The sequence below is a fragment of the Stenella coeruleoalba genome (assembly GCF_951394435.1).
Source record: "Stenella coeruleoalba genome assembly, chromosome: 14".
Lineage (NCBI taxonomy): Eukaryota > Metazoa > Chordata > Mammalia > Artiodactyla > Delphinidae > Stenella > Stenella coeruleoalba.
Window position 1 is genome coordinate 86,404,791 of NC_137160.1, and position 15,270 is coordinate 86,420,060.

The 15,270-nt window shown below is 46.1% G+C and overlaps 2 protein-coding genes across 2 annotated transcripts in view; one reads left to right on the top strand and one right to left on the bottom strand.

Annotated features, from left to right (window-relative positions):
- The window catches only part of TMEM132C (transmembrane protein 132C), a 370,899-nt gene that overhangs the window by 327,267 nt on the left and 28,362 nt on the right, over positions 1 to 15,270 (top strand). The window contains exon 5 of the mRNA XM_079941945.1: positions 7,676 to 7,819. Coding sequence (XP_079798071.1) covers positions 7,676 to 7,819 — 144 coding nt within the window. The remainder of the gene's footprint in view (positions 1 to 7,675; positions 7,820 to 15,270) is intronic.
- SLC15A4 (solute carrier family 15 member 4) overlaps positions 13,585 to 15,270 on the bottom strand; it is a 121,643-nt gene continuing 119,957 nt past the window's right edge. The window contains exon 9 of the mRNA XM_079941947.1: positions 13,585 to 14,288. The gene's annotated coding sequence lies outside the window, so the exon portion shown is untranslated. The remainder of the gene's footprint in view (positions 14,289 to 15,270) is intronic.

The window sequence follows — 15,270 nt, forward strand, 5'->3', positions numbered from 1 at the left end:
CCTGGACACATCGCTTAACCAGCTCTGAGCCTCAGTTCCCCATCCATAGACCTGGCATAAAAAGACCACCTGCTTCATGGGTTGGTGGTAGAGATGAAAGCGTTTAGCAACACCTAGCGTGTAGGAAGCGCTCCCCAAATGTGACCTGGTTTTTTATTTATTATTATTATGTACTACCTCTAAATGACTGCCAAGTACATGTGCATTGAAAGAGATTGGTTTTTTTCTTTTTTTTTCTTTGAAGTATAGTTGACTTACAATGCTTTGTCAGTTTCAGGTGTACAGCAAAGTGATTCAGTTATGTATATGGATGTGTTCGTTTTCATGTTCTTTTCCATGATGGTTTATTACAGGATATTGAATATAGTTCCCTGTGCTCTACAGTAGGACCTTGTTTATCCATCCTATATATAAGAGTTTGCATCCACTAATCCCAAACTCCCAATCCTTCCCTCCCCTCCCCACCCCTTGGCAACCACAAGTCTGTTCTCTATGTCTGTGAGTCTGTTTCTGTTTCATAGACATGTTTATTTGTGTCATATTTTAGATTCCACATATGAGTGACATCATCTGGTATTTGTCTTTCTCTGTCTGGCTTGCTTCACTTAGTATGACCATCTCTAGGTCCATCCATGTTGCTACAAATGGCATTATTTCATTCTTTTTTATGGCTGAGTACTATTCCATTGTATATATGTACCACATCTTCTTTATCCATTCATCTGTCGATGGACATTTAGGTTGCTTCCATGTCTTGGCTATTGTGAATAGGGCTGCAAGGAACATTGGGGCGCATGGATCTTTTCGAATTAGAGTTTTGTCTGGATATATGCCCAGGAGTGGGATTGCAGGATCCTATGGTAGCTCTATTTTTAATTTTTTGAGGAACCTCTGTACTGTTCTCCATCGTGGCTGCACCAACCTACACTCCCCCCAACAGTGTAGGAGGGTTCTTCTTGAGAGAGGCTGTTTTCTACCATCTGGAACATCTTAGATGAAACCTGCCTCATCCTCAGACCCTCGTGAGATTTGAACCCACAGCATTGGTGTGGAAGGCGAGGTGTCTGGTCTTGGAGCTGCAGTTGTGTTTTCTCTTGGTCCCATTTCCCGGTTGAGTGAACTGAGGGTGGGTGGATGGATTCGCTCATCTGAGGACACACGACCAGCCAAGAGGCAGAGCCAGGTCTGAGCCCCGCCGTGGCCTCTCCGTAGCACCCGCACATCTCCCACACACTTTTCCTTCTCTTTTTAAATTGAGATGTAATTCACATGCTATAAAATGCACTATTTTTTGACAAAACTGTAGGGTATTGTTATTTATTTTCTAAATTTCATATTCTAAAAATTTTTTTATTGAGGTGTAGTCGATGTACAATATTATATGTTTCAGGTGTACAACATAGTGATTCACAATTTTTAAAGGTTATCCTCCATTTATAGTTATTATAAAATATTGGCTGTACTCCCCGTGTTGTACAATACATCCTTGAAGCTTATCTATTTCGTACACAGTAGTTTGTGCCTCTTAAGCCCCATCCGTATTGCCCCTCCCTCTTCCCTCTCCCCATTGGTAGCCACTACTTTGTTCTCTGTATCTGTGACTCTGCTTCTGTTTTGATATATTCATTTGTTTCATTTTTTAGAATCCACATGTAAGAGATAACATACAGTACTGTCTTTGTCTGACTTACTTCACTTAGCCTAATACCCTCTAGGTCCGTCCATGTTGCTGCAAATGGCAAACTTTCATTCTTTTTTATGGCTGAGTAGTATTCTATTGTATATATATAATATATATATACCACATCTTCTTTATCCATTCATCTGTGGATGGACACTTAGGTTGTTTCCGTATCTTGGCAGTTGTAAAAAAGGCTGCTATGAACATTGGGGTGCATGGATCTTTTCTAACTAATGTTCTCTCTCTTTTGGAATAAATACCCGAGTGGAATAAAAAGCACCATTTAGAATCTTTAACTGAGTGGTTCTTAGTATATTTACAGGGTTGTGCAACCATCACTTCTGTCTAATTCCAGAACATTTCCATCACCGTAAAAATAAAACTCAGCCCCTTTAAGCAATTCCTCTGCATTCCGTTCCCCCAGCCCCTGGCAACCACCAGTCTGCTTCCCACCTCTAGGGATTTGCCTATTCTTGACATTTTATATAAATGGAATCATAAAATACGTGTCATTTTATGTCTGGCATCTTTCACTCAGCATCACGTTTCAAGGTTCATCCACATGGTCGCACCTCATTCCTTTTTGTCGCTGAATAATAGTCCACTCTGCCACACATTCCCGCTCTCCTCATTTCTCTTGATGAGAAGCCGCTGGGGAATTTGTAATGGGTATTTTACACCCACTCCTGGGATAAGTGCCTCCTCCCCTGGCCAGTTGGATTTATCTTTTTAATCAGTTCACACCCCCTCAGCCTTTTTAACCCTCCAGAAGTAATTCTGTGTTCTCTATTTATTTAAAAATTAAAAACCCAATTTGTAAAAAAAATACAGAAAATGGCCAAACCAATTTACATTTATGAGGTCACATCAAACAAAGCGTGTTTTCTCTGAAGCCTCGGGCTTTTTCCAAGCTTGAAATGACAGTGATTTAAAAGTACCTCACTTGATGGATTCTTTTCAGAAACACAGAGCAGTCCTCTGGTTCCTGATGGAAGGAGGTGGAGGGAGAGAGAACAACAGTGACAGCAGAGAACAAACATTTAATAACAGGAGAAGGGTCCAAGTAACCGTTGTGCCTTAGCTGTGATCTGTGAGTCTCTGAAAGGGTATTGGTGGGTGGGGTCTGATGTCCGCTGGGGGCAACAGGAGATGTCCGCCCGTCTGCTTTCAGAAGAGGACTCCGTTCCGTGATGCCGAGCATCTCATAGCTCCGGGGGGTCTGGAGGGAGGGCAGCCTGCAGCCTGGGCTCCAGAGCCGCGCTACGTGGAGGATAAAGGCACGCGGCACCTGCTCCCAGCCCGCCCTGCCCAAAATGAGTTCTTCCAGGTCCGGCGGGGGGTTCCGAAAGCACACAGTTGTACGCATTTAAATAGCGCGCCAGGCACATCGCTATGAATTGGGCTTGACCATAAAAGGATTCGGGAGCAGCAGCGAGGCCCACATGACTCTGTAATCTGCAGTGTCCCGATCACACACAGACACACACACACGCACGCACACACACACACACACATTTTTCACTCTCTAGGAAAGCTTCCCTCCTTCCCAGCACAGCATCTCTCCAAGTCCTTGGGAGGGGACAGAGGACCTTTACAGTCAGACCTGGCCGATGTGCCCAGTCCATGCCTGGGCGCCTCACTGCCCCCTCTGCTTCTACAACGTGTGCTATTGTTTTCTGTAATCCCATAGCTATGCTCGCAACTGGGGGAAACCAGAAAGGTGCAATCCAACCGGAAAATCGCTCCCTCGTGGGGATCCGAGGGTGGTACAGGAGTTCTTCATTTCTCTTTGTGGTTGTAATTTACACTCCCCTGAGGGTTAGTGACGTTGAGCATCTCTTCATGTGTCTGTTGGCCATTTGGATTTTATCTTCTCTGGAAAAATGTCTATTCAGGTGCTTTGCCCATTTTTTAATTGGGCTGTTTGGGGGTTTTGTTTGTTTGTTTTTTGCTTTGAGTTGTATGAGGGAAGAACACAGATTTGAGGCATGGAGAATATAGCTGGGGGTCTACTGTGTAGAAATAGCTTATTGACTGATGAAGCCAAACAGAGGAAAAGAGAGTCAAGAGATGGGGAGCCGTAGAAATTAATTGCATGCAACTAGAGGTGATCATACTAAGGGAAGAAAGTCAGAAAGAGAAAGACAGATACCATATGATATCACCTATATGTGGAATCTAAAATATGACACAAACGAACCTATCTATTAAACAGAAACAGACTCACAGACATAGAGAACAGACTTGTGGTTGCCAAGAGGGAGGGGAGGGGAGGGGGGGAGGGAAGGATTGGGAAACTAGTATATATAGGTTGGATAAACAACAAGGTCCTACTGTACGGCACAGGGAACTATATTCAGTAGCCTGTGATAAACCATCATGGAAAAGAATATGAAAAAGAATGTCTGTCTGTGTATAACTGAGTCACTTTGCTGTACAGCAGAGATGGGCACGATATTGTAAGTCAACTATACTTCAATTAAAAAAGAAAGAAGGGCTTCCCTGGTGGTGCAGTGGTTGAGAACCTGCCTGCCAGTGCAGGGCACACGGGTTCGAGCCCTGGTCTGGGAAGATCCCACATGCCGTGGAGCAACTAGGCCCATGAGCCACAACTACTGAGCCTGCGCGTCTGGAGCCTGTGCTCCACAACAAGAGAGGCCGCGACAGTGAGAGGCCCGCGCATCGCAATGAGTAGTGGCCCCCGCTCGCCGCAACTAGAGAAAGCCCGCACACAGAAACGAAGACCCAACACAGCCAAAAATAAATAAATAAATTTATAAAAAAAAAAAAAAGAAAGAAATTAATTGCAACATGTTTTGAGAACCTGGTCCTAGCAATACCTGAGCTGGAATCTTCCCTCAGATATTTAAGTTGTACAAGGCAGTAGGTCTCCATTTTTGCTTAGATTGAGTTGCGTTGGATTTTTGCCACTAGTTAATGAAAAGGTCCTGACAAACCCAATATAGTAGCTGCCTGCTTGCTTGTTCCCCCCCTGCCATCCCATCCGTCTGCGTGAGCGTGGGCTTGTCACTCTGGTTCACTACGTTATAACCCAGTGACAAGAACGCGCTGGGTGCACAATACGTGTTCATTAAATGGCTGTTGGATCTTCATGGTTATCTAGGATTTGACAGCTGGAAAGACAGAGAAGATGCAGTCCAACCCCCTAATCTGTAAAATGAAGAAGCAAAGATTCCAAAAGATAAGGGATGCGAGGAAGGTTCTACAGAAAGTTAGCGGCAAAGCATAGACTAGAATCTGGGATTCCAGACTCCTCGTGCCCACCAAGTAACAGACACTCACCAAAACCATTGATCGGGAAAGAAATTTTTTTTTTTACTCATTTAAAAAAAATTTTATTTTATATTGGAGTACTGTTGATTAACAAGGTTGTATTAGTTCCAGATGTACAGCAAAGTGATTCAGTTATACAAGTATCTATTCTTTTTCAAATTCTTTTCCCATTTAGGTTATTAAGGAATACTGAGCAGAGTTCCCTGTGCTCTACAGTAGGTCCTTGTTGGTTATATCTATTTTACATATAGTAGTGTGTGAGTGTCAATCCCAAACTCCCAATCTGTCCCTTCCCCCTGGTAACCCTAAGTTCGTTCTCTAAGTCTGTGAGTCTGTTTCTGTTTTGTAAATAAGTTCATCTGTATCCTGTTTTTAGATGGAAAAGGAAGGAATTTTTAAATACAGGGAACTTCATCCTTGTGGCCTAGCCAGGTTATCCTGAAGATCGATGCTTTCTTCACCCATTTGGCATTTCTAGGACTGTAAATTTCTGCTTCTGCAATTGATCTTGGTCAGTGAAAAATATCTAATGATTCGCCAGTCTTAATCTTGATGTAATTCAGTTTAGGAATAAGAAGTGTCAGGTAAAAGAGGATATGTGTGTGTGTGTGTGTGTGTGTGTGTGTGTGTGTGTGTGTGTGTGTGAGAGAGAGAGGGAGAGAGAGAGAGAGAGAGAGAGAGAGAGAGAAACTGCAGTGACCACTAGAAAGCTAATCACAATTAGTACATGAGGGAGTTTTCTGCTTTAATGAAGCCATTAGCCAAGGACCATTCTCAGAAAGAAAATGTTAAGACTGAACTCTGAGCACATTACCTGTAATGAACCTGAAAATGGACTTGGGGGATTTCTGCAGTACTCTTAGCATCTGGAATAGCCAATGTGGACACTGCCCAGATGGCAGCTCCAGCTCCAGGAAGCCTGTGGACCCAAGAGAAGACATGGCAGAGGGTTATTGAACTGCTGACTGATGGGCACCAGCATCGGAGAGGGGCTCGCACTCTCCTTAGAACGGATGGCTCTTTCAGCGATGCTCTTGGTTAACGGAAAAGGTTGTTTCTGTGCCAGTTGCCTCCCTGGAGGAAGAACTGAGAAAATCTCTTTCCTTGCATCTCTGGCTTCAAAGTGAAGCAGCAGTTCTGGAGAGGGACTTGGGGAGAAGTTGACCCAAAGGTTAAAGGTGCCAGTTGATGTCCCAAAGCCACAGATGCTTTTTCATCTTCATTTGACCATAAAGAAAAGGATTACAGAAGTGCAAGCAGGGAGTGCCTACAAATTCAAAAGAGAAGGCATTTTCTTCATCACTTTGCAAATCATAACACACGTGAGAGCTGTGATGCTCATCATTTTGCACTAAGTCAGTATGAACAGGATAAACCCAAGTCATCAGAGGATGGGATGGGCCACAGTGGGTCAACAGAGGAAGACAGCTTGGTTGGCTACACAAAACGATGCAGCCCATCGCCGAGGTGCAGTAGTGATCACAGGCATTCGGGGGTAAAAATTACCTAACTCTTTGATTGCTTTTGTAATGACTATCTATCTGTTGTTGCCCTTGTTTGCCTGATGGGAATCTATACATTCTATCGTCTTCTGATAACACAGTTCTGATTTTTTTTTAAGACTGCCCTTTTCCAGTTGGAATCGATCTTGGTAGACATGTCAATCAGAGTGGCCCCATCCTTCCCTGGATAAGGGATGGGCACCATGATGAGACCAATCAGACTCTTCCTCCGGAAAATTTAAATCATAAGCAGAGTCACTCAGAGATAGAAATGGTTGAAGGGATTCACTCCGCTTCACTCTAGAGAGACTCGCCCATCCTTTCCTCTTTTCAACATCCTGGAAGTCGTTCTTGGTCCTGCCTTTCCAAAGCCTACTTCAGCTTTTCCTCTGATCCCGGGAGTAGCCCAGGGTCTATCCACTAAGAACCTGAATTCATTTCCTGTTACAACAAATGCTCTAACAAATGAACACAAATTTGGTCCATTACGGTTCTGGAAGTTGGAAGTCAGAAAGGAGTCTTCTGGGGCTAAAATTAATGTGTCTTCCTCCTGGAGGCTTTAGGGAGAAATCTCTTCTTTTTCCAGCTTCTAGAAGCTGCCCACATCTCCCGGGTCACAGCCACATCACTCTGCTTCCAGCACCGCATCTTGTTCTCTTCATTTGACCCCCATGGCTACCTCTTCAAAGAACTCTTATGGTTACATTGGGTCCACCCCAGGTAACCCAGGATAATCTTTTCATCTCAAGATCCTTAGCTTAATCACAACTGCAAAGTCCCTTTTACCATGTAAGGCAACAGGTGCACAGGTTCCAGAGATGAGAACATGGGCATCTTGGTTATTCAACCTACCAGAGTACCTTCCTGCTCAAATTAGCCGGTCAATTTCTGCTGCTTACAACCCAAACCTAACTGATGTGTAACTTTTACTTGGTCTCTGCAATAAAGAAAAAGAATACATATTTTTGGATTGTTGTTGTTGAAAACTAGGAAGACGATCACAAATAAACTAAAAGTAAATTGTGAAACGCTCTTGGGAAATTGTTCAAAAATGACTCCTTTGCCCAGGTCCCTAAGGTAAGTGCTGCATGTCTTGTCTAAACAAAGACAGCCTGGCACACACCTTGGAAGGCTTCCCCTAGGGTCGGAGAGAACTGAATAGCTCCCTTGACCCAGCTATGTCTGGTTCTTCCGGCAGGACACTGAGATTCTGAACACCGCCATCCTCACGGGAAAGACAGTTGCCATGCCCATCAGGGTGGTCTCCGTGGAGGAGAACAGTGCCGTGACGGATATCTCGGAGTCGGTGGAATGCAAGTCCACAGACGAGGAAGTCATCAAAGTAAGTGATTCCAGTGGTGGTGGTCCAGTGGTTGGGACTCGGTGCTCTCACTGCCGAGGGCATGGGTTCGATCCCCGGTCGGGGAGCTAAGATCCCATAAGCCGAGAGGCATGGCCAAAAAAAGTGCAAAGTAAGTGATTCCATTAGCCGTCTGGATTGAACTGGTGGAAACTTCACAGGGGCCTCCCATTCGCTAAGAGAGTTTAGCCTGGTGAAGTAGGGGTTCAGCTGGTTGGTTTATGTACACAACACTTCCGGTGGCTTTACTAAACTTTCCCATTTCCATCGCTTAATTTGACATCATGCCAACCTAGCTGTCATCAAGAGAGCTATGGACTGTGGGTCAAACCCCCAATACCTACAGTAACCAAGCAGGTAATTTAAGTGAGTGAAGTGGTAAATCAGACAAACCCATTTCTAGAAGGGTAGCAGTAGCCAACTCCTGTCAGTTGTGGCGTGTATAAATGTGAATTTGGAATTGCTGCGTCTTCAAGAGAAGCTGCAAATTTGGTAAAAGTCACCTTGTTTTTCAAAGTTGGCAACCAAAGGTAATTTAAAAAAAAAAACAACTACAATGGGAAAAAAATAAAATACATCGGCAGCATGGGTCTGGCCCATAGGGCAGCCGTGACTGCTCTATAGGGAAAATTATGAACTTTGGGACAAATTCAGCTCACCACCTGCTTTATAAATAAAGTTTTATTGGAATAGGATCACTCAAATCTATTTCTTTTTTTAAATTTTATTGAATGATTCTTTAAATTCTATAATGCTTTACAATTTTCAAAAGTTTCACACATGATTTCTTTTTTTATAAATTTATTTATTTATTTTTGGCTGTGTTAGGTCTTCGTTGCTGTGCACGGGCTTTCTCTAGTTGCGGCGAGCAGAGGCTACTCTTTGCGGTGCGCGGGCTTCCCATTGCAGTGGCTTCTCTTGTTGCAGAGCACGGGCTCTAGGCACGTGGGCTTCAGTAGTTGTGGCACATGGGCTCAGTAGTTGTGGCTCGTGGGCTCAGTAGTTGTGGCTTGTGGGCTCTAGAGCACAGGCTCAGTAGTTGTGGCTCACAGGCTTAGTTGCTCTGCAGCATGTGGGATCTTCCCGGGCCGGGGCTCGAACCTGTGTCCCCTGAATTGGAAGGCAGATTCTTAACAATTGCACCACCAGGGAAGCCCATATGGTTCCATATAGTCCCCTAATAATCCTGTTTTTCTCCCTCTATCCCTATATTGCCCCTGCCCCCCTTCCCTCTCCCCACTGGTAACCACTAGTTTGTTCTCTATATCTGTGCGTCTGCTTCTTTTTCGTCACATTCACTAGTTTGTTGTAGTTTTTAGATTCCACATATGGGTGGTATCACACAGTATGTGTCTCTGTCTGACTTACTTCACTTAGCATCATGCCCTCCATCCATGTTGCTGCAAATTGCAAAACTTCGTTCTTTCAAATTTATTTCCATATTGTCTGTGGCTGCTTTTGAGTAGTTTCCACAGAGCCCATATGGCCTGCACGTCTGAAATAGTTACCATTTTGCCCTTCCAAGAAAAAGCTGGCCTAGAGAAATCCCTGCTCTGGAGACTAAGTGTCTTGAGGGAAGGACCCTACTTTTTGGTCTTTCCCACCAACATGTACCATGATCATGTACCCACAATGCTTGCTCAGAGAATAAGACAGTGAGGGTTTTTCCAAGCCAGAAATTAACCGTTTGGTCTCCATTCCCGCCCCCCAAATCAAGTCTGACAGATAACAATCAGAGTCTTCTCTCTGGGGTTAAAAACAACACGTGTGCGTGGAAGAGAACCTTACAGACCGTTGAAGGGGAGGATTGGGGTGGAATAAATCCTTCTCTGCAGACTCCACCCCCGGCATGGACACACGGCAACCAGCACCGCCAAGATGGTCCACTGCACGTGGTGCCGTGTTCACGCGGTCTAAATTGTTACACCGACCTTCCAGTAGGTCGCAGTAAAGCGTCCCAACAATATCCTGTGACCGTCATCTTTTGGCCGCTGGGAGTGTCGTCTCAAAGAAGGGACTATTTTTTGTAACTAAACCAAAAGCGATTTATGGGCAGATGGTAGCCCTGAGCCCAGAGTGCTTCACAGAAGACCCAGAAAGCCTGTGGAAGGAGGGGAGTGGGTGGAAGAAGTTCTAAACAACACTGTCCAATAGAAGCACAACGTGAGCCACGCAGGGAACTTAAATCCTCTCGAGTCACATTCAGAAAAAGAGAAAAACAAAACAAAACCGGTGAATCTGATTTTTTAACGGCGTATGTGTAACCCATTATATTTAAAGCTTATTTCAACATGTAGTCAATGTAAAAATGATTAATAGGACATTTCATATTTTTTGGCACTAAGTCTTTCCGATCAGTGTGTGTTAGAACACACCTCCATCACAGCCCCATTTCAAGTGGTCCAGAGCCACGTGTGGCTCGTGGGTGCTGCACTGGACAGCAAAGTTCTAAGCTCGGAGGCAGGATTTTGCAACCTTACCACGCTTAATATTTTGCGGCAGCTAATTCTTTGTCATGGGGACTGTGCCACACATTGTATGACGCTTAGAAGCATCTCTGGGCTCTTCCCAATAGATGCCCAGAGCACTCCAAGTTGTGACAAACACACATGTCTCCAGGCAGTACTAAGTGTCCCCTGGTAGACAGCATCACCCCCATGGAGAAGCACTGCTCTGAGGGATCTCTGCTCTGCTTCTGGCCGGGATCTCTCTCCTGTGGCTGAGAAGTAACTTTGGTAGGAGGGGAAGGGGAAGAGGCACTTGGTTTGGACCAGCCGTGGTCACATACCGGGTCCTTGCTGATCATTTGCGTTTATTACTGATTTGCAGTGCCCCGAAGGGCCAGGACCCTTGATAAGTGTGACCCTTTGAAAGGACGCCTCCGGTGCTGATGACTTTTCTAGAGGTCCAGCTTTCAGCCTACAAAAACCCAAAAACAAATTTCACTGCAGTTGTACACATAACTGCCCTGAGATGCTCTTAAGTAGGTTTGACGTGGAGCCCATTACTAGTATTTCCAGGAATGTAATTAGTATCTTTAGGGAAATGAATGTATTCAAGCTAAAACCCACCCCACCCCCTGAAATGAATTCTGAGTCGATACCCCTGGCTGTTGGCAAAGCAAGGGGAAGTCTCAGGTCAGCAGAAGCCAAGGAAGGATGTCTGAGCAGGACACGGGAACCCCGTTTCCCAGGACCCAGACACGGCCTGTGGTTCGCGGTCTGACGAGGTGAGTGATACTTGAAGAGCTAGTTTGGTACAGCGTAGGGTCCCGTGGTGAGAAGAAAGGGGGAGGGAATTGGCCCCTCATACGTGCCTACCCTCCAACAGGCTCAGAAGGTTTGGGATTTAGACAGGCCTGAGCTCTGGAAAGTCCTCTGAAGGCTCTGAGATTCCACCCTACGTGCAGGTTGACAAATCAACCTGTCACAGTTTGCTGGCAGAAGACACGAGACTCCTGGATCAGAGTCAGAGGGCTAAAGGGCAGCCAGTGCATCTGCATCTTCCTGCATCTAAGCTCCAGTCCCCCCAGGGCTTTGCCACACTGCATGTGCTGTGGTCTCTGTTCCAGAAGAGGAACCCTGGGCTTCAGGAACCCGAGTCTCTTTTAACGGGCAGTGTTAGGGACTGAACGTTTGTGTGTTCCCACAGTTCACGTGTTGAAGCTTCAATCCCCCATGTGATGGCACTAGGGACAGAGCTTTGGGAGGTGATTAGGTTTAGATGAGGTCCTGAGGACGATGGGATTAGTGCTCTCAAAAGAGGAGGAGACGGGCTTCCCTGGTGGCACAGTGGTTGAGAGTCCGCCTGCCGATGCAGGGGACGTGGGTTCGTGCCCCGGTCCGGGAAGATCCCACATGCCGCGGAGTGGCTGGGCCCGTGAGCCATGGCCGCTGAGCCTGCATGTCCGGAGCCTGTGCTCCGCAACGCGAGAAGCCACGACAGTGAGAGGCCCGCGTACCGCAAAAAAAAAAAAAAAAAAAAAAAAGAGGAGGAGACTAGAGCCTGCCCTCTCTCCGCCATGTAAGGACACCGCAAGAAGGCGGCTGTCTGAAAGCCAGGAAGAGGGCTTTTAGCAAGACTCGACCGTGCTGCACGTTGATCCTGGACTTCCCCACCTCCAGAACTATGAGAAATAAATGTCTGCTGTTTGGGCCCCCAGCCTGTGGTATTCTGCTATCACAGCCTGAGCTAAGATAGGCAGAGAGCCTGCCTCGCCTTCTCCCGGACAGAGACAGTATCTCTGCTCTATTGAGCCATCAGCCTGCCTGCCTTTTGCTCCAGAGGGGACTCTGTCTCTCTCTCCTGAGGCTTCTCACCATATAAACATCCTTGAAAAGACCATTCAGACAAAGACAGTCGAGTCTGTGTTTGTAAGATGTCGAGAAACACAAGAGGATCATATGGGCAGTTTCTTCCAGCAAGTTCTTCTTGGCTTTGCCATTTCCAAGCCATGCAGTCTTGGGCGATTCATATATTCCCTCTAGTCCTGAGTAACGTGGGGACGATCACGTACCTAATTCAAAAGGTCCTGGTGAGGGTTCATGAGTCTCATTTATCAAGTAAAGGACTTAACCTAGAAGCCAACACGTGGAATGGACTTAACCCTGAGTCAGGCAGTCCCCTTGATGACCCTGTTAGGTAAGCCAGGGGTTACAGCCTGGCCGTCTACAGGTGTATTTTGTCTGGTGAGCACAGTGTTATTTAAAAATTAGAACTGGGGCTTCCCTGGTGGCGCAGTGGTTGAGAGTCCGCCTGCCGATGTAGGGGACACGGGTTCGTTCCCTGGTCTGGGAGGATCCCACATGGCCGCTGAGCCTGCGCGTCCGGAGCCTGTGCTCCGCCACGGGAGAGGCCACGGCAGTGAGAGGCCCACGTACCGCAAAAAAAAAAAAAAAAAAAAAATTAGAACTGGACGCAGCTTACCTCCAGTGTATGATTCAGCGACATTTTAGGAAACTTACTGAGCTGGGTAACCATCACCATGACCCAGTCTTGGAATAGTTTTGTCACCCCATTTACTGTTCACCTCCATTCCCACCCCTAGCCCTGGGCAAACACGAATCTACTTTCTGTCTTTATGGGTTTGCCTTTTTGGGGGCATTTCATATAAATGGAATCGTACAGTACGTGGTCTCTTACTAGAGAAGTCAGGCGATCATTTTGTACATAATCTCTTTTGACACTTTATGGATAACCATGTAGAGAGGTGTAATTTTATGAGAATGGGATCCTATCATACAAACTATTTTTTTTAATCATGGACTTTTAAAATTGGCAGATCAAATGAACTCGTGAAACAGAACAGAAATAGACTCACAGACATAGAAGACAGACTTACAGTTACCAAAGGGGAAGGCGGGAGGGATAAATTAGGAGTTTGGGATTAACAGATACACACGACTATATATAAAATAGATAAACAAGTACCTATTGTATAGCACAGGGAACTATATTCAATATCGTGTAGTAACCTATAATGGAAATTAATCTGAAAAAGAAGAGATTTGTATATACATGTATAATTGAATCACTTTGCTGTACACCTGAAACTAACACAACTTGTAAATCAACTCTAGTTCAATTAAAAATAAAGGGAAAAAAATTTTTTAATGAAATTGGCAGATCTATAGATACACACACACACACACACACACACACACACACACACACACGCTACAGCACACCTTTCCAGCCCTCAGGTAATCAGTGTTAATTACCTATCTGATCTCCTCCTGTGCCTTTCTCCGTGCTCATGTGATCATAAACACAGGCACATCAAGACGTGACGTGTGTGTGTCTGTTTATATATAAACACACACACAGAGGGCTTTTCTGTCCTGGTTTGTTCTGCAGAGACGAGGTACAATCCCTGCCTTTTCTCTCCTCTCCCCTTGCGATGCTTCCTGAATATCCCCGACTGGTGGGCATTTGGGAAACGAGGCTCCGTCAGTGTGGGGCGTGAAGGAACCACAAGTGAAGAGGGGTGTGGTTTGCCGCGTGTTCGGTGTTTAGGTCAATAGGAGTAGTGACGTGTGAGTGGAGAGACCCGCAAACATCAGCGTCTGCGTTGATTGACGTTCAAGGAATGAAAAAGCAACGGCCCAGAGAAGGGCAGTGATGTGCCCAACGGAAGCCCAGGAATAGTACGAGGAGGGAAGACACATAACAGGGACAAAAGCACTGGCAACATCCAAGTAACCACCGTCAGAGTCCTTACTCTACACGTTCATCCACACTTGAACGTGCTTGAAACATAGCTGAGCCATGCAGCCGACGGCACGGCACAGATTCGTTGGCAGAGGTTTTCTCACTTGTGGTCCACGAAGTGATGGTGTCTTAGATTCGACAACGTACTCATTCAGCAGAGATGTACTGGCCTTTCTCTAGGTACCATGCCAGTACTGGGGACGTGGCAGCAAATAGGACATGTCCCCTGCCCTCATGGAGCCTGGCGTGGAGGGAACAGACAATAACAGATAAGCGTATTACAGGTGGTGAGGAGGACTGCAAAGGAAATGCGGCAGGTGCTGTGCTAGGGTGTGGCCTGGGCGTAAAGGATGCCTCTGGATAGGTGTCCAAGGAGGAGGCGTTTGGGCCCGTTGGTGGCAGGGAAAATAACGACTATCGATGCCTGCTATGACTGTGTATCCCTGATTTTCCCAGTGCTCTCTCCAGCCCCCTATCCTAACCAGGTTGACACTAGGGTACCCCGCCCTGTACTTCCCGGGTGGCTCCTACCCTGGGCTGCAGCCCTGCCTGTGCTTTCCCCAAAGCTTCTGAGGCCACAGAGGCCAGGCTCTCCCCCGACAGGGTGGGGATGCTGAGATTTAAAATACCATTAAAGAAAGCTCGTTTATTGAATTTCCAGTGCAGCCTGTCTGACCTCCAGGGCACAGTTCCAGCTAATGGATTGCGGTGCAGAGCTAAAAATAATATATATGGGCAACCACGGGGCCCTGCTTCCCCTGCTGACCAAAGAGTTCTGGTACGTGGAAGGCAACCTCACGTAAGCAACAGACATTCTTCCCTGTGCAGTGGCTCCCCTCAGCACAAAGCTTCCTCCCCACTGAATTTACTATTGATTCCACAGCTCTGAGTCCTTGAGAGAGCCAGGTTCTTTCATAAGAGCTTGAAGTTTTTAAAGAGTCCCTGAGATTGATTCCCGCTGTAAGTAGCACTCCCTCGCCCAGTAGGAAAACGGGCAAATTCTTTCCCAAGGAGGGAAGAGAGCTGCTCGTTTTTGCTTCTCATATCAGACAGGCTCTGGAAGAAAAGCCAAAAGGTCTTTATCCTCAAGAGCCATTTGGTTCTAAGAATGAAAGAAAGTCAAGGACAGCAAAGGAGTCCCGGGCATCAGGCTAGGCTGAGTGACACTGCCCAGTTGTGCCCCAGTTCTGGGCTGGGGGTCTCCAGTGTAAAGCAAGGAAGTT